This window comes from Chlorocebus sabaeus, chromosome 13 (genome assembly GCF_047675955.1).
Source record: "Chlorocebus sabaeus isolate Y175 chromosome 13, mChlSab1.0.hap1, whole genome shotgun sequence".
Taxonomy (NCBI): Eukaryota; Metazoa; Chordata; class Mammalia; order Primates; family Cercopithecidae; genus Chlorocebus; species Chlorocebus sabaeus.
Window position 1 is genome coordinate 76,353,621 of NC_132916.1, and position 24,491 is coordinate 76,378,111.

The 24,491-nt window shown below is 33.3% G+C and overlaps 1 protein-coding gene across 5 annotated transcripts in view; it reads left to right on the forward strand.

Annotated features, from left to right (window-relative positions):
• Positions 1–24,491, forward strand: part of STXBP5 (syntaxin binding protein 5) — a 197,290-nt gene that overhangs the window by 162,162 nt on the left and 10,637 nt on the right. For all 5 annotated transcript variants that reach the window (XR_005241596.2, XM_038002284.2, XM_038002282.2 and 2 more), the window contains 4 exons: positions 4,548–4,787; positions 8,148–8,517; positions 8,814–8,979; positions 17,965–18,076. Coding sequence is in view for 4 of the 5 variants with exons in the window: in XM_038002284.2 (XP_037858212.1) it covers positions 4,548–4,787; positions 8,148–8,517; positions 8,814–8,979; positions 17,965–18,076 (888 nt within the window). In the remaining variant the exon portion in view is untranslated. The remainder of the gene's footprint in view (positions 1–4,547; positions 4,788–8,147; positions 8,518–8,813; positions 8,980–17,964; positions 18,077–24,491) is intronic.

Sequence of the window (24,491 nt, forward strand, 5' to 3'; positions counted from 1 at the left end):
TTTTTTAGTAGAGACGGGGTTTCACCGGGTTAGCCAGGATGGTCTCGATCTCCTGACCTCATGATCCGCCCGTCTCGGCCTCCCAAAGTGCTGGGATTACAGGCTTGAGCCACCGCGCCCGGCCAGCCAATTATTTTTTAAAGCATACTCACATTTACAAATGGTGTAAGTAATTTAATCAAAGTGTGTACTCCATGCTTTTATAGACTATTCAGTTTATGGTTTAGCTAGCATGCCCATGTATGCCATAAGCCAATTATAACTTTGACTAATATATATCTGTAACATTCTTGTGTCCCTCAAGTCATTTTGTTGTTGAACTGTTATTTGGTGGAGATTCTTGCCTGCTAATTATTTTACGTTGGTCAGAGAGGCAATGGGGAGTAACTCCAACTATACTGATAGGTTCAAACTGCCAGGTGTTGATAAGCACTGAGGCCAGTGAGCTGTTGTGCAGCTCCTTCTATTCACAGAATAGAAGCAGAAGCTTCTGTGAATAGAATTCATTTTTGCTTATGGGGAAGTTGTGCAGCACTGTACTTTCACTATAGCTTCACCATCCTGGATTCTGTAACCCAGAAGTCAGAAACCATGGGTGATTTTGTTACACTTCTGATTGTCACATTTCAAATGTCAGCCATAGGAAGCAAACATCAGAACCATTATATACTTTGATATGAATTAGTTTCTTGCCCTGATTTTTACCTGAACAGATTCATCTCTTGGCATTATGTTTTGATTTGGGAATATAAAAGTTTGTTGAATAAGGCTGTCTGTGGGGAGGAGAAAGTGATATATACAAGTAGCATGTTGTAAGTTTGCAGACAGTAGCATGAAAACAGTGATTTTGTGGCATGATTGTATCAAGTAGAGCTGGATGGAAGCATTCATGACAAATTTTGTCTGAGTTTAGATCAGCTAAAAAGATCACATATTCAAGCACATTTCTGACATCTAAACTAGAATTTTAATTCTCAATAATAACCATAGTGTTCCAGCTGTATGATAGTGGTAATATGGCTGTCTGGAGTTGCCTAAGAGAAAGGTTTAGACTTGGAGATAGACACAAATTCTGACTCTACCATATACTAGCTTGGTCATTCTGGGCCAGTCACTTAACCTCTCTGAGCCTCTATTTAACTATTTGTTAAATTGTGATGATAATACTTTTCAAGGTGGTTATATAGATTCAATAAAATGATAAATGTAAAGTATTAGTGCCTGGCACATGGTAGGCCTTGCTTAGTGGTAGTTATTTTCACTTCTGTTCTTATTACTAGAGCTACTAAAATTAAACTTTTATTCCATTTATTTAGTTTGCCAAACTTGTATAAATGAGCCCACAAAGACCCATAATATTTAACTTAAAAGGAGTAAGTGGAAGTTGTAATTCATGAATTGCTGAAAATTCTGACTTTTTTTCAAAAGTCTAGGCAGATAATAAAATAAGCAACCTATCTCTGTCAGTTTCAAACTTGACTCTTATTCAGTCGATTTTTCCGTTCTGATCTAGCTTTAGAAGTTGCTTTGGTAATCTTAATTTTTATAGATAAATCATGTAATAAAAATGTAATTTTAGGTTATGAATTTTATATAGTTAAATTAGTCTATTAAATTCGAACATTGCTCATTTGACCTATGAGTTAACATTTAAAGTATAGGTTGTTGTGAATCACCTGTTGTAATTTTAATAGTTATCAGTAAGAGTTTTTCTACAGGTTAATTTACAGTGGAATCTCTATTATCAACTTTTCTCATATCATTGTTTTCTATTACTGTCACTACATCGCAGCTGAAAATGTTCATTTGCCTTGTATATGTATGCTTTACAAGTACCACATTAAGTGTATTTATCATTGTAAAATTTTAAAAATGTATTTTGCTAAAATAACTTTGGAAACTATAAAGAGTTAATAAATATTTGTAATCAGTATCATATTACAGACTTTCTGTATTGAGGTGTTGATTATGGAAAGTTGTTTTATTTATAGTAAGTAGTTCTTTTCTACCATATCATAATTTGTAAATAATGGGAATGCAATCTCAAGCAAAAGAAAGATATTTTTAGAGACTACAGTTTAAAAAAAGATCCATAGTATTATCATAATTAATAACATTGTTTTCAGAGGCTACCTATAATCGTAATTATGTTACATATAGTTATTTTAAGGGGATATTTTTAATCTATGAATCTAAATTTGATTGCAAAAAAACTTTTTGTAGGGTATAACTAGGATTTGGCTATACCTTTTTTATTTAGTAAAGGAAAACTTAGAAGACTTTAACATGTTTTATAGTTTTCACATTTTGAAGAGTCCTTTCACAATAGCATTGAAAGCATGTGATTTAAGGAGTTATTAGATGTAAGTAGTAGAAGCTACTGGGAATTTTAATAAATCCTAATGGTATAGCAAAAGCATTGGTTTAGACATTCTTAACTATAAATCTGCCTTCAGCAAGTGTTCATTGAATTCCTTTCACATGCAAGACACTGTGCTAAATTCCACAGGGTATCAAAATGACACAGTCCTTGCTTACAAGATACTTCCAGTCACTTTAGAGTGAGGCATGAGAAAAGTCAGAAGTAACTACAGAACAAATGTACTCTAAGTGTCATGGGAGAGATACATGGCTATAGGTATTCAAGAGGGAGAGAAACTATATAGGTTGTAGGAATCAGGAGAAACTTCAGGAAGATGACAGTAACTGAGGTAGAAAATAAGCAGAATCTTGATAGGTAGGAGAAAAGGCACCTATCAGAATACCTCAAGCAAAAGCCTAAAAGTAGGTAAGTGCAGGTTATGTTTGGAGAAAATTGAGTGGCTCTATTTATTTCCCACAATGAACTGAAATAGGGTAGCATTGGGAGATAAGGCGAGGAGGGTAGATTAAAGATATTTTGTGAAGAGTCTTAAAAACTTGAGTAAGATTATAAGTATGATTAAATAAAGAGGAACTACTAAGGATTTTTTAGATTGAGGCCACAGAATTATAACTATGCCTTATAAAATTTAGTTGAGTTGTGTTAGTAGTGAGATGCTGTGGGTGAAGAAATCAGTTGGGAATTGTCTAAGTAAATGGTGATGAGAGCCCGAACTTAGGGTAATGGAAGTAGATTACCGATGGAAAGAAGGAAACAAAAATGTCCAATAAAATACCTTAGGGCTTGGCATCCCATCAGATGTATGGGTCAAATGAAAGGGAGAAACCCAAACTATGGCTCATCTTAAGTGTTTCTGCCTATGAGAACAGGAGTGTCATTAATATAAATAGTGCCATTCGAAGAATTTACTGGTTTGGGGAAATTTATATGCTTTGGTTTTGCATAGTGAGACATAAATGGAAAAATGTTCAAGAAGTATTTGGAAATGATGTTCCAAGAGAAAAAGGAAAAGGCTAGGGCTTGAGACAAGCTTGGGATTAGCAACAAGGGAAGGTAGCTGAAGATGAGAAAAGTTTTATTAGTATAATTTTTTAAATGTCCCTGTCATTACAGACAGAGCTGGGTAAGGGAATTTGCCTGGTATCAAGTGTGAGCCAGATGGCAGTTACACATTTTGGTGAAAACGCCTTAAGTGAGTGTGGATTGCAGTTAAAATGGCATTGAAGAAAAATGGGAAAAAAAGCTAAACTTTTATTGATCAAAAAAATAAAAGATCCATCATACAGTAAATTAGATCTGAAAAAAAATAAAAGATCCATCATACAGTAAATTAGAAAGTCGAATCAGAGTACTTCTAAATGCGTTTTTTAAAGGTAGAAAATGGAAAAGACCCACACTTGTTGCGCTCTACCAGTCATGGATTGTATTACCAAAGGAAGACAAAGTACCATGAGAAAGAAGGTGCCAAGAGCTAAGCAGCCAGGACCCCGAGGATTGCACATTCGCATATTCATCGAGAGGCACCCGGTTTGGTTCTGAGGAGTGTGGAGTTGTTTGTTTGTATATTTAAGAAAAAAGAAAAATTTATTAGCATATAAGTAAATTTTGTTTTCAATTATACTTGACCTTCAAACAATGTGGGTTGGGCACCAACTCCTCTGCATATAACTTTTTGAGTCTCCAAAAACTTAACTTCTAAAAGCCTGCTGTTGACTGGAAGCCTTACCAGTAACATAAACAGTAGATTAACATATATTTTGTATGTTAGATGTGTTATATACTGTATTCATATAATAAAGCGGGCTACAGAAAAGAATGTTATTAAGAAAATCATAAGGAAGAGAAAATGTATCTACTATTCCTTAAGTGGAAGTGGATCATCACCAAGGTTGTGTTTCCATAGAGTAGACTGAAGAATAAGAGAAAGAGTGAGGGGTTGATCTTGCTGTCTCAGGGGTAGCAGAGGTAGAGGTAAATCCCTGTATAAGTGGACTTGTGCAGTTCAAACCCATGTTCAAGGATCAATTAAAATGAAGTTAAAATTAAATATGCTGTAGATTTTGTCTTCTTGCAGATTAACTATTTGACAAAATTTATATTAAACACAATTTATTTTATATATTTTATATCTTGAGCAATCTCACAACATTTTTAACCATTTCAGATGTAAAGGATAACTCCTTTAGCCGATCACGGAGTTCAAGTGTAACAAGCATTGACAAAGAATCCCGAGAAGCGATCTCCGCTCTTCATTTCTGTGAAACATTTACTCGAAAGACGGACTCGTCCCCTTCCCCTTGTCTATGGGTTGGAACAACGCTAGGAACAGTGCTTGTCATTGCACTGAACCTTCCCCCAGGAGGAGAACAAAGACTTCTTCAGCCAGTAATTGTGTCTCCAAGTGGTATGTATTGCTGCTAAACTTAGAGTTACATTACAGGTGTGATTTACTATGATAGAAGCCTTTGTTTTTCATTCTTGAATTGATCTAAGAATTATAAAATGTAAAGTAAATCAGTGATGGCCTTATGTTTTAATGAAAGAATACATAGAACAAGATTTCAGAATGTTGTTTGTTTATACAGCCATTCAAGTTTTGCCATTTTTTTAAACTTTAGGATCATGTGTAAAATAATTACTATGGAAGAAAATTGTTTTAAAGGTTACAGTAATGCATTCCTAATACCTCAAGCAAATACCACAAGCAAAAGAATACTGTAAATTTAGGAGAAAAACAGAAAAGTACATTTTTAAACATTCTACACATGGTTATTTTTCATCTCCAAGTGTGAAACCTGAGATTATTTTTCTACTTTGAAGTGTTAGGAAAAGGTGACTTGAGAGCAAATTTTAGAAAATAGTACTAGACTTCATATATTGAAAATGAGATTGGATTTTGTCAAATGTTTGTGGAGTCTGTTAGGTCAGGAAATAACTGAGAATTCTGATTTCTGTTACTACTCATTTATGCTCATCCAGATGGAAACAACCATGATTTTGCTAATAAATCTGTCTCTTGTTGGTGCTGACTTTTACAGTTTTTGGAATTTAGAAGTTAAACTGCATTTATGATTATATTTCTGAGCCATCTTTACATTCAATAATCAGTTTGATTTATTCATTTTGCTCTATAAATGCTTGAGTATATACTGCATATCAAGTTGTTAGATTAAAGAAGACAAGTTACATAATGATATTCTTACTAATCTCAGTTCTTATTAGTAAACAAATATGCATATAGGAATAAAATAAACTGGAAAGTTGAAAATCAAAATGTTAACAGGAGTTATCACTGGTGAGTAGAATTTGAGGTCATTTTTATTTTCACTTTTTTACTGATTTGTAGTTTCTAAATTTTCTACAGCAAATATACACCAATTTGTAATAAGAAGAAAATGTTTCCAGTAAATGAAAATGAGTGAGCAGGATTATAGATAATTTACTGTTAACTACGCAAAAAGTATTTAATATACTTTCCAACTTGCAATAAATCAAATTAGCTGTAAAGTGAATTCAAAAATAACTTTCATATGTAAGAAGGCAACTTAGTTTCTTCTCGATGATGGAATCTTTGAGGTTTGTTTTTAATAAGATGCCTATTTAAAAATATATCAGTGACACTGATGTCATCTGTATTGGAGCTGTGAGAAGAGAGATGTTTTCAAGCTGATGGATTTCTGTGCTTAAGAGCCTAAAGTGGTCTACTTTGGCTATTATTTTTTCTTTTCTTCAAGAGGAAGAGTCAACAATTAACCATTACTCTACTGGGAAACATGCTAAAGTCCCATCAACTGTAGGATAAACATACATTTAACGGTATTTTAGGCCAGTTTAAAAAAAAAAAAAATCCACATATTAGAACAATATATGTGCTATAAACAGTTCCCAAATTAGAATGGATAATTCAGCTGACTTCATCAAAACTTTAGAGGCTGAAGGACTCTTTGGGTGGACCAGAATAAAAAATAAGAGATCTTGAAAGAAAAACTAGCTTTAAATATGTTTTGAGATAAATAATTGGAACTATAAGATTATAACAGTCTTGTGTTTCGAAGTTTTCTACCAAGCTGCTTAAAATAATTAAATTATCTGCTCGCCAAACTTGGATGTAGAGTAGGGTTACTAGATTTAGCAAATAAAAGTTATAGGATGCCCAGTCAAATTTTAATTTATATAACAAATACTTTAAGTGTGTCGCATTTAGAATTGGACAGATATATGACATTTGGGACATACTTATACTAAGAAGTATTCATTGTTTATCTGAAATTCAAATTGAAATATGTGCTCCATTGTATTCTGCATCCTTACTATTGATAAATCATAAATGCAAAGAGGAAAGGAAAGAATATTTTTTCTTCTAAAAAGTTTTGAGAGAACATCAGGAACTCTTTTGCTTAGAAATAAAAGAAAATAATATATGGAAAAAATACTGCAAGCTATAAAACCTTATATAAATTTAAAACAAAATATGAAAAATCTTTAAGAACTGAATGCTCACTCAGTTATCTACCCTCCCTTCCATTCTATTAATGTTATCACTTAGTTTACTCAGAAGTGAGCATAAAGCATATTTGTACATTATCAAGGATATTGGGGGAAAGGGTACCATTAATAGAAGCAAGTCAAAAATGTAGCCCCTACATTAAGATGATAAACTGACCAAAATAATGCCTTAAGTATATCTGACAGTTGTTGTAAATCATTTAAGAGGAATTATTATTTTAGAGGTAATGGTTAGAAATGTTTTGGCCGGGCACGGTGGCTCAAGCCTGTAATCCCAGCACTTTGGGAAGCCGAGACGGGCGGATCACGAGGTCAGGAGATCGAGACCATCCTGGCTAACCCGGTGAAACCCCGTCTCTACTAAAAATACAAAAAACTAGCCGGGCGAGGTGGCGGGCGCCTGTAGTCCCAGCTACTCGGGAGGCTGAGGCAGGAGAATGGCATAAACCCGGATGGAGGAGCTTGCAGTGAGCTGAGATCCGGCCACTGCACTCCAGCCTGGGCGACAGAGCGAGACTCTGTCTCCAAAAAAGAAATATGTAGTTTTTTTTTCATTGGTCATCTAGATCAGCACTGTCTATTAGAAAAGCAATGCAAAGCCACATAATTTTAAATGTTCTAGCAGTCACATTAAAAAAGTAAAAACCAGGTGAAATTAATTTTAATAACATTTTATTTAGCCCACTGTGTCCCAAATATTATCATTTTAGCCTGTAATTATTAAAAGTGATTGAGGTATTTTATATTGAACTTTTTGGAGTGCTAAAGTCTTCAGGTGGGGCATGTGCTTGACTCTTACTATGCACTGCAGTTGTTCGCACACTTTGGAAAAGGCGCATTCGCAGTGCTCTGCAGCCACATGTGGCCCCACGCTGACTGCTCCAGGTGCTGTCCACTTGCTCTCTTGCTGACTGGTAGTGCACTTGCTGGGTATAAGAGAAAATAGTTCCAAATACTCCAGCATGTCGTTTGTTTATTCATTTAAAGATCAGATACGTGTTTGCCAAATTTATCATATGTAATTAAATTGTGAGTGATCATTAGTGGCATTTATCTATTTGGAGCATGTAAGTTGACATCTTTTTCCAGACTCATAAACATCTCGCTTAAAGTCTGAATTCTGTCAGTGAGTCAGTGTTCAGTTCAATATGCATTCAGCATATATTTGAGTATCTACTATATATGTCAAAGTTAGAATAAATGTGTTTACTCTGTTGATTAAAATATTTCAGTTATTTACTAGACTTCTGTATTTTAGGTACTATATTGAGGTTAAAAGGTGCAATCTTGAGAATGGCATTTCTGGATACCACAGGCTGCTTAATACCACCTGCATATGAACCCTGGAGAGAATACAATGTTCCTGAAGAAAAAGATGAAAAGGAGAAATTGAAAAAACGGCGACCTGTCTCAGTATCCCCCTCCTCTTCTCAGGAAATTAGTGAAAACCAGTATGCAGTGATATGTTCTGAAAAGCAAGCAAAAGTAATCTCACTGCCAACCCAGAACTGTGCTTATAAGCAAAATATTACAGAGACCTCATTTGTGCTTCGTGGAGATATTGTAGCATTGAGTAACAGTATCTGCCTTGCTTGTTTCTGTGCCAATGGACATATAATGACTTTTAGGTAAGAGTTAGATATTTTTTTAAATGCAGATATAGCATTTCCTCCCTCAAACTATACTACAGAATTGTTTAAAAGAAGTGCTTTTTTTGTGTGTATAGTCTTATACTCTGAGAATTTATTTTTATTCTGTTAATAGTGAACAAGTATATGAGGAGTATAAGCCATTTTTTATCTCCCACTCAAGTATACAAACTAAATCATAAGAATTATGAAGTCTCTGCCATTTTTAACAATGATAGTGTGTTCAAGACTAAAATCTACCTTATTATTAACAAGTTTTTAATTTTTTTCTCAAGTTTGCCAAGTTTAAGACCTCTATTGGATGTGTATTACTTGCCCCTTACCAATATGCGGATAGCCAGAACGTTCTGCTTTACCAACAATGGACAAGCATTATACCTTGTTTCACCTACAGAAATCCAGAGACTGACTTATAGTCAAGAGACCTGTGAAAATCTTCAGGTAATTAATAAAAATATTACTATAATTTCTTCAGAGGTAAAGTATTCTCTTAGGGCCCGTGTACTGTCTGCTCCTTATTCTCATGGAAGTACACAAGTGAGCCTGCTTGGGAAAATCCAGACTGTTGAATTAGACTTTCAGAGCACATGCTTTGAGACTCCCATGATTAAAAGTGTCTTCTTCAGACATCTGCTATAAGCAGCTTCATCTTACTAATCCATATCTGTCTTTCCAGTGATGGCAGAGAAGTATGAACTGCTGCATACATTTTATACCTACTCTCTACATAGAATAAATATCTATTCACACACACAGCCCTTTTTAAAGAAGTGTGTTAATGTGAAAATAAATGAGTCTATTTTAGGGCAAATTTTGTAATCTCATCTCCTATACTCTCTATTCACAAGGATATTTACACAGAAGAAAAAATTGTTATTAGGTAGTTTTCCTCTAGTATTTTGGTTGATCTGTTTTTGAGAGACTATATACAAATTCTTTATATACAGAATTGTGTCGTTTTTAAAGTATTTGAGTGCTGTATGTGCTTCTGTGTATATTCAAAATGATCAATTTAGCTTTACCTTCTAAAGTAAAAGAGCTCTGGAAATATTGAGCTGAAATATTGATTGATATTTAATATTTAGAGGAAAGTACTATCTAGAGGAACTTTATAATGAAAGTTTTTGCAGTTAGCCCTATTTTACACATTTGCAAATTTGAATTTGTGGCTTATTATTTTTAGAACATGGGCTTTAGAGTCAAGAAGGCTGAATTCAAGTCCATCATGCTAACTATACAATTTTGTAATCATAGAAAAGTTACTCAATGACTCTAAGCATCATCTTTAAAATTAGCAGAGAAGTGGTGTGTGTGGGGATATTACAGGGATTAAAGGAGGCAGTGCATGTACTGTGCTTAGCATAGTGCCCCGGTACAGACGGTGCTTAATAATGTCAGGTGTTGTCCTCATTGTGTTATTATTTCAGTAAGCTATACTGTACTGGAAACCTAGTCCTGAGTAATATTGTAAGCTTTGAGAGTAAAACAAAATTATATATCTGACATTTTAGATTTAAATTCCCATTTACGTTTGAGTGAAAGTTATTTTTCAAAGATTCCTAAGTTTCTGAAGTAAAATTTTGTTTTCTGTTGGAAGGATAAACCTTAAAGTTTTCCTTTTAGCATTTCCTTTCACTAGCAAAATGTTATGTTAAGAAATAATATGGACAATTGAATATTAATTCATTTCTATCTGAAATGTGGTCCTAATTCAAGTACTCAAAAATCTAAACTTCATCACTTTTCTGGGATCAATTTATTCTATCCTTTAGTTGGTGTTTTCTTTAATTATTCTTAAATTATTCTTAAATTAATAGCAGCCATAGTTTTCTTATTTATGTTTAAATGAAATAGTCTTTTAGTAGTAAACTGTATTTTAAACTATCTGCTATGTGCCTTTATGATACAGAGATAAACAAAAAATGGACTATCTTAAAGGAATTTGTGATAAAATGTTTTCTTTGGGCAATATTGACATGTTGTTTACCTCTGTATTTTTAGTAGCCAGAAATAATGCCTTGGTAAAAACCTGTTGAAGACTATGATGAACTTGATAAACACTAGACCTTGGTTCCCTGAGTACCCTTTTACATTGTGCATTCCTTTAACTTTAGCCAAAAATAAAGAAGATGGCTACAAACATTTATGGAGTTTCCAGCCAAGATGGAATAATAGGAACCAGATTAACCCTCCTTCCTGAAACAACCTAAAAAAAAACAGACAGAACTCATGAAACAATGGTTTTCAAATTACTGGACATCAGGCAATGAAGGAAAGTAATTTCTGACATAGGAAACAAAGAAGGTGTCCCAGCTTTAATGCTTTAATAGAGTTTTCAGAGCATGGCACAGGGCGAAGGTACTGAGTTAAAGCCTGGCAAACTTCCCAAGTTGAAGAGTCAGGAACAAGAGTTTGGGGACACCAGGTAAATTCGAGAGAAAAGAGCTACAAAGAGAAAGAACCCTGGAGATGTGCAGAGTCCCCCTGAGTATACCATACGTGGTATTCAGCACGTACATGTGACTAAGCTTTCAGAGCAGAAAAAGAACCATCTGAAAAGAATAGAGGATTTGTAGAAACCGTTCCAGGAATGTGCGTGTTCCCAACAACCAGACTGGAGAAACCCATAATTTGTGTGGATATTAGTTTCCTGAGGCCACAAACTTGGTGGCTAAAACCAGTAGAAAATTACTTGCTCATACTTGTAGAAGCCAGAAGTCCAAAATCAGTTTTACTGAGGCAAAATCAATGTGCTAGCAGGGTCTTACTCCCTCTAGAGGCTCTAGAAGATAATTTTTTATTGCCCCTCCTCGTTTCTAGGAGCTGCTGGTGTTCCTTGACACTGGGCCACATCACTGGAATCTCTCCCTTTATGGCTGCATTACCTCCTCTTCTGTGTTTCAAATCTTTCTCTCCCTCTGTCTCTTAAAAAGACACTTGTAATTGGATTATAACCCATTCAGTAGTCCAGAATAATTTCCCCAGAGCAAGATACTTAATCACATCTGCATAGACTCCTTTTCCTTGCCAGGTAATATTTGTCGGTCCAGAAATTCGGACTTTATATCCTTGGATGGTCCATTATCAGCCACTACTCCAGACATGCCTAACAAATCGCAAAAGCTACACTCAAAAGGATAAAAATGTTTTCTGTCAGAATGAAATTCAAGAAAACTTAAAGGAAGTGAAAACTATTTAGCACACAATGAGGTAAAAATCGCAACGTCTGGCATCCAGTGTGTTACCAGGCATGCAAAGAGACAGAAAACCATGACCCATCACGAGGAGAGCAATCAACAGAAACCAAACCAGAACTGACATGCATACCAGAATTGGCACACAGAAGGAGATTAAAACAGTTATAACTGCGTTCCGTATGTTCAAAAAGTTAGAAACATGAAAGATACAAAAATAAAATCAAACTTCTAAAGATGAGAAACTATAGTGTTTGAGGTGAAAAATATGCTAAATGACATTAACAGCAGGTTTCACATTGCAGAAGAAAAGACGTGAACTTGAAAGCCTAACGACAGAAAAATAACAGTGTTTGAACTTGGCAAACTTACAGCACTAAAACACCTATATTAGAAAAGAAGGAAGTCTCAGTGCAATGATGTCAACTTTCACTTTAAAAAACTGAGAAAAGCAAATTAAACACAAAGTAAACACAAGAAAACAAAAAATAAACATCCAAGTGGAAAACAAAGAAACAATAGAAAAATATCAATGAAATCAAAAACATCAATGAAACCAAAACAAATAAAATTAATCTCAAGCCATAGGAAGACAGAAGTTATAAATTATTAATATCAGTAATAAGAGAAGTCTCATTACTATATATTCTGTAGATATGAAATAGATAAAAAGGAAATATTATTAACAAGTTTATGCCAAAAATATTCAAAACCTTAGATGAAATTTCTTGAAAGACAAATTACCAAGCCTCACTGAAGAAAAAATAGATAATCTAAATAGTCCTGTATCTGTTAAATAAATTGAAATTGAGGTTAGAAACCTTGGACCAAGAAACTTCCAGGCCTAGATGGCTTCAATGATGAGCTCTATCAACATTTCAGGAAGAAATAATACCAGTTCACAAACTTTTTCAGAAACGGAATTAGGATTGCTTCCCAGCTTATTCTATAAAGGAAGCATTAACCTGATACCAAAATTAGACCAAGTCATTATAAGAAAAGAAAACTACATATAAACCAATACCTCTCACAAATATAAAAGCAAAATTTGTTAAAAAAAAAAAAAAAAAAAGTTTTGCAAATTGAATTTAGCAATATATCAAAGGGATAATACATTATGACCACGTGAGACCTATCCCGGGAAAGTAGGATTGACCTAACATTTGAAAATCAGTCACTGTGATCCATCTTATTAAAAAGCTTAAAAAAAGAAAAAGAGCAGTTGGCAAAATCTAACAAATATTCCTGATTTTTAAAAATCTCTACAAACAAGGAATAGAAGAAAACTTAACATGTAAGAAAAACCCACATCTCAAATAATATTAGTGATGAAATACTAATTCTTTCTTCCTGAAATCAGCAATTACAGAAGAATGTTCAATCTCACCACTTACATTCAGTATTGTAATTAAGGTTTTAACCGGTGCACTCAGGCAAGGAAAAGAAAAGGAAAAGGACTGTCTTTATTCACAATGACATGATCATCAGTATAGGAAATCAAATAAAATCTACCATAAAGGTTACTAGAATTAATCAGTATGTTTAGCAAGGGTGTAGAATATGAGATAAATATATAAAAATAATTTTATTTCTATATGTTAGTAGTGAACATTTGGAAATTGATATTTTAAAAACCATACCATCTATAATAGCAAAACTATGAAATACTTTGGGATAAATCTAACAGAAAATGAAAGATCTCTACACTGAAAAACTATAAAATAGTAATAAAAGAAATTTTAAAAAATTTAAAAATTTTTTTAGAAATTTTTGTAGGAATTGACAAGTTTATCCTAAAATTCATACATAAATGCAAGAGAACTAAAATACACCAAACAGCTCTGAAAAAAATGGAAGGCCTAACACAACCTTATTTCAAGAATTATTATAAAGCTGCAGTAATCAGTAGAGAATGATATTTTTGGCATCAAGATGAATGGATCAGAATAGAATATCCAGAAATAAACACATACATGGACAACTGATTTTTTTAAGGAAGGCACAAGGCAATGCAGTGGAGAAAGAATTGCCCTTTCAACAAGTAATGCTGGAACTATTGGATATTAAAATGCAAAAAAAATGAGCTTTGATCCACTCTTCACACCATAAACCAAAATTTATTGAAAATGTATTATGGACCTACATGGAAACCCCAAAATTACAAGACTTCTAGAAAGAGATGTAAGAAAACATCTCTTACCTTATTTTAGGAAAAGATTTCTTAGCTATGACACCAAAAGCACCATCCATAAAAGAACAAATTGATAACTTCAACAAAACTTAAACTTTCTGCTCTTCAAAAGACGCTTTTGAAAATGAAAAGACAGCTTATAGATGGGAAGAAAATCTGGGCAAAACATATATCTAATAAAGGACTTATCTTTAAAATATGTGAATGACCCTTAAAACCCAGAAGGATGAGAAACAACTCAATAAAAACATAGCCAGAATATTCAAAAAGAAAGCTCACCATGAAAAGATGCTCAACATTTTTTATCATTAGAGAACTGCACATTAAAACCACAGTGAGATACCATTAAACATCTATGAGAGTGGTTGAAATTAAAAAGAATACCATGCCAAGTTTTGGCAAGGATATAGACGATCTAGAACTCCATACAATGCTGATGGGAACGTAAAAAAGTATAACCACTTTGGAAAACAGTTTAGGAGGTTTTTTTTAAAGTTAACATTCATGAGCCAAGGACCCAGCCATTTTATTCATAGGTTTTTTATTATTATTATTAAAAGGAAATGTATATTCATAACCGCTTTATTTGTAATAGCCAAAAACTGGAAACCACCCAAATGTCCTCAACAGATGAATGGAAAAACAAATTGCATTTTATCATACAGTAGAATTCTAGTCAGCAATACAAAGGAGTGAACGATACAATCAGCAGCGTCAATGAATCTCAGAATAATTATGCTTAATGAAAGGAGCCAAGAAAAAAGAGTACTTGTTGTTCTATTTATATAAAAACTCAAGAAAATACAAATAATAGTGATAGAAAGCAGATCAGCAGTAACTTGGATATGGGGGGTAAAGAAGGAATTAGAGAAGGTCTTACAAAGGAGCAGAAGAAAACCTGCGAGTGATGGATATATTCACAGTGTTGATTGTGGTGGTGGTTTCATGCATATATGCATATGTCGAAACTCACCAAATTGTACATGTCCAATATCTCCCAGTTTTTGTATGTCAATTATACTTCAGTAAAGCTGTTTAAAAGATTATGGATTCAGGACTTTTAATTGTCTTTGATGGGCAATTAGTCAATGGTATGTTTATAGATTGAAATACTTAAATTTCTTTTTACAGCATTATTTTTAACTATACCATAGTGAAAAACACAAAGATAATTTACAATAAACTAGTTTTTTCAAATGGACTATTTATATTCATTTGTGAACCCTAACCAAAATTTACTGTAATCATAGAGTTGGAACATACCAATTAATTCAGTTTAAAGCAACTAAGTAAGTAACTTTACTTTGGTAAGCACCTCAGGATTATAATTTATTAACAAAACCCCAAGTAATCACTATAAACAACTGATGTCAGTTGAACTGCTTAGCTTCTCATATATATTGTATAGGTTCAGTATGAAGTTTAGTACAAGTATATTTATTTCTGAATATTTATATTTTAGAAGAGTAATTAAGTTCAATGTCTTGTTTCAGAAATCCTGTCTACTATGAATAGATGTAGCAAGATCACAGAAATTACAAATCTGTTTTAGATTTCACCAACATTTACTAGCATTAACATGAATCATTCTAAATAGTAGATTTACTTATAATCAAAATCCTTATTTAAATAGAAGTGAAAAAAATACCTATACATATTATTTTATGTACTTCCCAAAACCTTTATACTAAGACTGCAGATAATCTAGACTCTAAGAAACACTGAATTTTCAACTCCCTTTAAAGATGTCTGTTCATAATATTAACATGTGGATAAATGACTTGTGTATTTTCTAATTGGTTTCATCTCTATGTGATAGATCTTTCTACTTCTGTACATATACTATTGATGTCTACTCCTGGCACTTTATATGCTCATTATCTTTAATGCTAATAATATTCCTGAGAAGCAGTTATCATTATCTCCCCCTTTTAAAGTTGAAGAAGCCATTTCTTTGACAGACTAATTTGACTAAGAGTCTTCTGCTAGTAAAAGGCAGAAATTGAGAATCAAATCCAGATCCATCTGGTTCCAAAGTTTGTAATCATTCTACTTCAGAGAATATAATGAGTTTAATCTAGTGTTTTTATATTTCTTACTTTACCTTTGTAAAATCGTAAGCTCAGTAAACACCAAATAAGAAGTACAAACCATAATTCTAAAATGAGGTAAAATTTTTTAAAAGGCATGCCTTTAAACTGTCACCGTTTTTATGTCATATTCTTCTTTTGATTTAGCATGAGACACCCAAATGATAGCTATGTTGCTGTTATTGTTTTTTTTTTTTTTGCATTATAACAATTTAATACATATAGTTTAAATTAGAATCTGTGAAATACAGTTTTTAAAAGATTTAAAATATGCCTAAAATTGCCTTTGTTACAGAGTTTAATATAAATTTCAATATAATAATAGATATTAGTATATTCTACAGTGGGTTTTAACAAGTTTGATTTATTGAATTCAGAAAGTGTTTTATTCCAGGTTTACTACACTTTATAGAAAATCCAGAGGAAAGAAAATAAAAACGTGAGGACTTCAGTCCACTTCAGCCTTATAAATAAAACTGTTGTGTAGTGTTAATAGTTATCTCCTCCCATTTGCAATCTGGGTGGAGGGATAACATTAATATGGATATGTATAAAAGAAAACCTAAACATCCTTTACCAGCCTTCTTAGCCCAGCCCTAAGGAAAAATACATACTTTTATTCCAACTATAATGATGTAATAATACCAGAGTATAGCAGAACTCCTATATAAATGTTACTTCCATCCTTTTCTGCCCATGCTGGAGTGCAGTGGCGCAATCTTGGCGCACTGCAACCTCCGTCTCCCAGGTTCAAGCGATTCTCCTGCCTCAGCCTCCTAAGTAGCTGGGATTACAGACACACGCTGCCACGCCCTACTTATTTTTGTATGCTTAGTAGAGGCAGTCTTTCACCCTGTTGGTCAGGCTGGTCTCGAACTCCTGACCTCGTGATCCGCCCACCTCGGCCTCCCAACGTGCTAGGATTACATGTGTGAGCCACCGCACCCTGCCGCTACCATCCTTTTCTTAGAAAAATCTTCTTTCCTCTTTATGTATTGTCAACACAACCAATAACATGTCAGCAATCTTACTTTTCTTCTGACTTTTACCATTTCTGTGCTCTGAAAAATAGTGACAGTAATTTCAGAAAAATCTGATGATGTACAAGGAAGAGTTCCCATCTCTGCCAGATTTCTGAAATTTCAGGTGTATGTTGGCATGATTCTCCTCCTAGCATGTGTTTATGAGAAAAAAAGTTGGTGTCTAAATTACAAATTTTCTGACTCAGCTAAAGGTTATAATTCCAAAACTATATATCATCATTATTACACTGGACTTTTATACTTGCTATTAAAAAGTCTTTCTGGCAGGGCATGTTGGCTCACGCTTGTACAGCACTTTGGGAGGCCAAGGCGAGTGGATCACTTGAGGCCAGGAGTTCAAGACCAGCCTGGCCAACATGGCGCAAAACCTGACTCTACAAAATACAATAATTACCCAGGCATGGTGGCGTGTGCCTGCAATCCCAGCTACTCAATGGCTGAGGCACAAGAATCACTTGAACCCCAGAGGCAGAAGCTGCAAGTGAGCCAAGATCGTTCCACTGCACTCCAACCTGGGTGACAGAGTGAGACTGTCTTAAAAAAAAAGTCTTTCTAATGTAATTATTAATCCTATTATCAATTCATACGAGTTATATGAAAATGTCATCTTAAAGATTAGAATCTCCTGACACTCTTAAGCAAAAATACTGTTTGCCTCAAATGCAAACAAAGAAAGTGATCTAGTGAAAGGGGCAAGCAGCAAATAAGTCATATTTTAGTTTTAGAAACTTAGTGTTGGAATAAATCAGCATGTTCTGTATCCGATCATAGGACGTGTGCTCATTAATAGTGAATCTCAACAGGTAATGTTCTAAGCTTAAGTTAAAAGAGTTTACAGTGATACTTTTGTTAATTATAGTTCAGTTTCCCTGAAATTTTAACAGTTACAATTTGTTTTAATTTTAAAGGAAATGTTGGGTGAACTCTTCACTCCTGTAGAAACACCTGAAGCACCAAACAGGGGATTCTTTAAAGGCTTATTTGGAGGTGGTGCACAGTCTCTTGACAGAGAAGAATTATGTAAGTTGATTTATTTAATTTGGATAATATATCTATAAAACAGAAACAAGCCATACAAATTTTTTATACCTGTAAATTATGTTCACTTTTTTCTCTTTGTCACAATTACTATTTCCATGTTTTAACAAAATACATAAAATTATTTTCTGTTATTCTATCCCAAATCAGGGAAATATTTTACTCAAGGAACCAAAATCAGAACAACTTCCGATACTAAAAAGTAATATTCACAACTTTAAGTAAATAATTTAGAAAGTACTTACTTTATTTTCATTAAATGCGATGTTGTTTTAATGCTATGATTTTCTTTAACTGATAACCTGAACTTTGAAAAGTTTTTACTTTAACATTTAATCTATCTTTCAAAACCTCTAAAAACTATTCTAGTTCATTTAACCTTCGTAATAAAAGAAACCTTCTGGTTCATTTAGTACCTTCCACGTAGTTGATACAAGTAAACAGTTTGTCCTTGAATGAACTAATGAATCAGTGAATGCTTGACCTTTCTTATAAATGGCAGCTATTATCTATCCTTTGAGTTTTTTTTCTTTTTTGCTAAAATATTTAGAATTGTTGTTTCATGTTTGTTTGACTAATTAGAAAAACTGTAACATTAAATAGCAGTAAGTAGCAGTGCAATGAATTTTTTTTTAACTTACCCAGAAGATTGCTCTATAGTTTTATTTCAGCTTTAAAAATGAAGACTGCTTAAGTCAGTGGGGACTGATAATTTGGAATAAAATTCTTACTGAGGAAAATGTATAAAGTTATATAAGACTTAGAAAACGTATTTCTAAAATTTGTTAAAAACATCAAGGAAGTAATCATACAGTAAGAAATTTTCAAGAACAGTATCCACGGGGAAAGAAGCCCAGAGCAGAGAGCCTGGCAACTTGGGGCACTTTGACTCTGCAGTGCTTTGCTAACGAGGCTGAGGTACTAAGCTGTGCTAGGGCTAGCAAGATGGGCTCCCCCGCCTGGCAAGAGTGGGGACCCTGAAATAATTCCTGCTATTTGCAAAGACACCAAAGGACTATGAGAGTAAGGGTGAACTGCGAATAAACTGCCCACATCCCCCTGCCACGTACACACATATGACTTTAAGCTCAGCTTCAAATATCTGGGTGGCCTGTGACATCTTCAGTGTTAATTGTTAATTAAGATTTTTCCAGACTACTAGAGTCCCTAGCTCCTGGCAGAAGCAAATGAAAAAAATGATCTCAAAAAGAATATAGTGTATTCCGAGTCCTCGAATTATCTACAAATAATTTTTCAAATATGTAGTCATAGATAACCAGGAACATAGATGACCAGAAACCAGTCACAGATAACCAGGAACACTAGGAGTCAACAGCATGATTAATAAAACAGAAAAGGCAGAAGGATCGGCACTTCACATGTTGGAATTTTCAGATACAGACTATAAAATAATTATTCGTAGTTATTGTGTTCAAGAGGATAAATATCATGCCTGAACATTGTATCAGGTAACTGAAAACTGTAAAAGTCAATAGCAGTAGATGTGAAAAAACCCAGAATGAAATTCTAGACCTGAAATATTCAAAAACTAAAATTAAAAACCCAATAGATAGGCTTAACTACAAATTAGACAAAAGTGAAGAAAGAATTATGTAACTTAAAGATAGGTTAGGAGAAATCATCCAAAATACAGGACAAAGAAACAAACAAAATAAAACATGTAGGAGAGGATTAAAAAAAGAAGTTGCTATGAGAAGATATAACATATGTTTAGACCTTCTCAAGAAGGAAATAGGACTGCAAAGAAGAATATATATATATATATATATATATATATATATATATGAATGAAATAAGTCAGAAAACTTTTTAGAATTGATACATGATAGGGATCCACAAATTCGAGAAGCCGAATTAATTCCAGTGGTGTTGTTAAAAATTTTCAATTAGCTAATCTCATTAAAATATAGTACACCAGAGACCAAGAGAAAATCTTTAATGTAGCTAGAGAAGAATTATAGATATTTTTTAACAAATAGAGACTGATACATGACTTCTCAACATCCAAAGATAGTAAGATGATCCTCTGTATATTGACAGAAAATTATATTGATTCTATTTAATCCATAATTCTATACACAAAAATTCTTTAAGAATGAGATATTTTTAGACAAATAAATAAGTAAACCTCGCCGTCACACTAAAGGGAGTTCTAAAGGGTACACATCAGATAAAAGGAAAATAATCTTGGATGGGATGTCAGAGACACACAGTGATTTGGAACAAAAGTGATATGTGCATAAATATAATTAATATAATCTTTATAAACTGCAAAATAAAGGTGTATGGCATATGTATGTATACACACATACACAAACAACAGCATGGCCCAAAATATGTCATAACATTAAGGAGTTTAGAAAGAGTAAATGGATTTAAGGTGATCTGAGATTCTTGAATTTTGGGGGAAACTTGTAAAAAGTGTTCATTGGTATTGATAAGGATGCATGTAATTTATAGGATAACCTGTAAAAGTTAGAAAAATAGAACATAACTTCAGATGAATAGCAGATAAATCACAGTCATTCTAAAACAAAGCAAAAAAAGAGAGAATACAAAACAGGTGGGATAAACATAGTACCTAAAGCATGGTAGGTTTAACTTAAATATAAATAATGGTAGTAAATGTAGGCAGAATAAATGTTTCAGCTAAAAGATAAAAATTTTTAGACTAAATTTGAAAAGAAAAGAAAGCTGGTGCCGAGGCTCATACCTGCAATCCTGGCACTTTGGAAAGCTTAGTCGGGAGGGTTGCTTGAGACCAGGAGTTTGGGACCAGCCTGGACAACATAACAAGCCCCTGTCTCTACAAAAAATTTAAAAATTTAGTGGTGGTATGCACCTGTAGACCCATTTACTCATGAAGCTGAGGCAGGAGGATCACTTGAGCCCAGGAGTTTAAGGCTATAATGAGCCATGATCAAACTACTGTTGTCCCAGCCTGAGTGACAGAGCAAGAGCCTGTCTTTAAAAATACATTAATTAATTAATTAAATAGAAAGAAATGTACACTGTTTATGGGGACACATAAAACATAAGGTCACGAAAAGGTTGAAATTTAAAAAGATGGAAAAGCATAAACACAAATGAAGAATCAGCTGGTATAACTGTATTAATATAAGAAAAATTAGACATTAAGGCATTTGAATACACCTACTATTTTGACTTCAAAATATATAAAAACAAATATTGACATAACTAATAGAAGAAACAGTTTCTCAATCATCGTAAGAAGTTCTAAATATAGATTTAATAACAAACAGTTATATCAATTAATAAATCTCAGAGAATTAAAATAACTTCAGTGTATACAATTTGATCACAGTGCAATTATGTTTGTAATCAATAACAAAGTTTAAATCCTCATGTTTGAAAATAAAGAAATATACTTTGGATAACCCTTGTGTCAAAGAATTTATGACCATTGCTATGTAACTGAAGTAATAAGAGTGAAAATTTTAATCTTAAATACATATTAGTATTTAAAAAAGAAAACGTGAAAATGAGTGAACTCAGCATTCATCTCAAAAAGTTAGAAAAACAGCAAAATAAACCAAATAAAAAAGATTACGGTATTAATGAAATAGTAAAATGCAATATAAAAATTAGCAAAGCTGTCTTAGTTCAGGCTGCTATATCAACATACCATAGACTGGATGGCTTTTGAACAACAGAAGCTTATTTCTTACAGCTCTGGAGGTCAGAAGTTTGAGACCAAGGTGCCAGCAGGATTGAATTGTTTGGGGGCCCTATTCCTGGCTTGCAGACAGCCTTCTGGCTGCATTCTCACCTGGGGGAAAGAGAGCAAGCTACCTCTCTGGCCTCTTTTTAAGGGCTTTAATCCCATTGATGAGGACAGTACCCTTATTACCTCCCAGAGGTCCCATTCTGACATTACGTTAGGGAAGGATTTCAACATATGACTGGGTGGGGAGGGGGCACAACTGTTCAGTGCATAACAAAAGCCGAAGTTGATTCTCTGAGAGTCTAATAAAAATGATAAACCTCTTGTGAAACCAAGCACAAAAAAAGAAATGCACAAGTAGATGCTATTAGGGAAAAAAAAAAAAAAAAGGAATGACACTGAAGTTAAAAATAAGAGAATGTAACGTGTAACTTTATTTTTCATGGAATTTATTTTATCAATTACAGCAACGCAAATGGACAAAAAGATAAAAACCCTAATAGTACTATAACTATCCGACATTGAAACCATCATTTTAAACCTTTCTACAAGTAAACTTCTGGTACAAATTGGACTTCACTAATACTTCTCCCAAATATTTAGGGAAAAAATAATTTAACTCTCACACAATCTTCCAAAAGATAGGAAAAAATAGGTACACTCATCAGCCCATTTTATGAGGCTAACACAACCTTGATACCAAAAACCAGAATAGTATTAGAAAGGAAAAAACAAAGGCAAAAATCATTTATAGATAGAAAATTTGAAATAAAATATTAAGATAGCAAATAATATGTAATAAAGATAATATACCAAGACCAAGTTTGGTTTATACCAGGAATTCAAAGTTGATTTATCATTTAAAAAAAAATTCAGTAGCAATTCCTGATAGAGACTCCTAGAAACTAAATTGCAAATGTCACTCTTAATGTAGGAATATTAAATATTAAAAACTTTCCCTTTGAAATTAGGAATGACACATAATGCCCACTATTAACACATACATTCAGCATTCTTTTCAAGTCCCTAGAGGGTGTGGAAAGGGAAGAAAAAATGAAGTACTATAATAGAAAACAGAAAACAAAACAGTCATTTGCAAATTATTGATATGATGACATATTTAGAAGAACCAAAAGAATCTATAGCTAAATTGTTAGATATAACAAAGGTTACCAAACTTACTAGATGTAATCATATACAAAAATAAAATTTAATTTATATTAACAATCATGAAAGATGAAATGTTTAAAATTACTCTTTGTATTAGTTTTCTGTTGCTGCTATAACAAATTACCACAAAATTACTGGCTTAAAAGAACCCAAATGTATTATCTTACAGTTCCATAGGTTAGAAATCAACACAGGTCTTATGGGTGTTCCCAGGGCTGTGTTTCTTGTTTGAAGTTTCAGGGGAGAATCCATTTCCTGGCCTTTTTTAGCTTCTAGAGACCATCCACTTTCCTTGGCTTCTGGTCCCATTGTCAGTATTCAAGGCCAACAACCTTGCATATCTCTATTTTTCTGAAAGCCACATCTCTTTCTGCCCACAATAGGAAAAAAAAAAACAAAAAACCTCTTTGCTTTTAAGGACCCATGTGATTAGGTTAGGCTTACCTAGATAATGCAAGATGAACTCCATGTCTGGGTCCTTAGTCATATCTGCATGGCGTAATCACAGGTTCCAGGGATTAGAATGTAGCCATCTGTGGGGGAAGGGAGACATTACTCTGCCTATCACCCATAGTATTTCTTTTAATTCAGTACCTAGAAATAAATCTTAACAGAACATGTTCAGAATCTCCATGGGAAAAATAGAAAATTAGAAAACTTTGTTGAGAGAAGTTAAAGATTCAAACAAATGAATGAGTATACCATGTTCATGGAATGGAAGATTCAATAAAAGATACCAGTGCTCTCAAAACTAGTGTGTGTATGTATATATACACATATACAGTTAATGCAGTTCTAATCAAAATCCTTCCAAAAATGTGTATCTAATTATCTCAAAACTGGTGTGTGTATGTATATATACACATATACAGTTAATGCAGTTCTAATCAAAATCCTTCCAAAAATGTCTAGCTAATTATAAGTTTTAATATGCATATTCAAAGAGCTCTTACCACTTCTATTTTACATAGGAAAGGAGGCTCTAGCCAGGGAAATTGGGTAAGAAAAGCAAGTAAGAGGCATGCAAATTGGAATGGAAGAAGTAAAACTGTCTCTATTTGCCGATGTAATCTTATCTATAGAAAATCCTAAGGAATCCACACAAAAATAATTATAGCTAATAAACAGTTTCAGCAAGGTTGCAGGATACAAGATCAATATAGAAAATGAATTGCATTTCTATACACAAGCAATGACTAATTCGTAAATGAAATTAACAGTTTCATTTATAGTAGTATCAAAAAGATAAACCAGTTAGAAATAATTTAACCAAAGAAGTATAAGACATATACAGTAAAAACTTCAAAATATCATTTTAAGAAACCAAGATGTAAGTCAGTGGACCAACATCTCACGTTCATGAATTAGAAGACTTAACATTGTTAAGATGGCAGTATCCACAAATTGATCTACACATTTAGCACAATTCCTATCAAATTCATAACTTTTTTTTTCAGAAAGCAATAAGCTGTTCTTAAAATTCAAATGAAAATTCAAAGAATTCAAAATAGCCACACACAC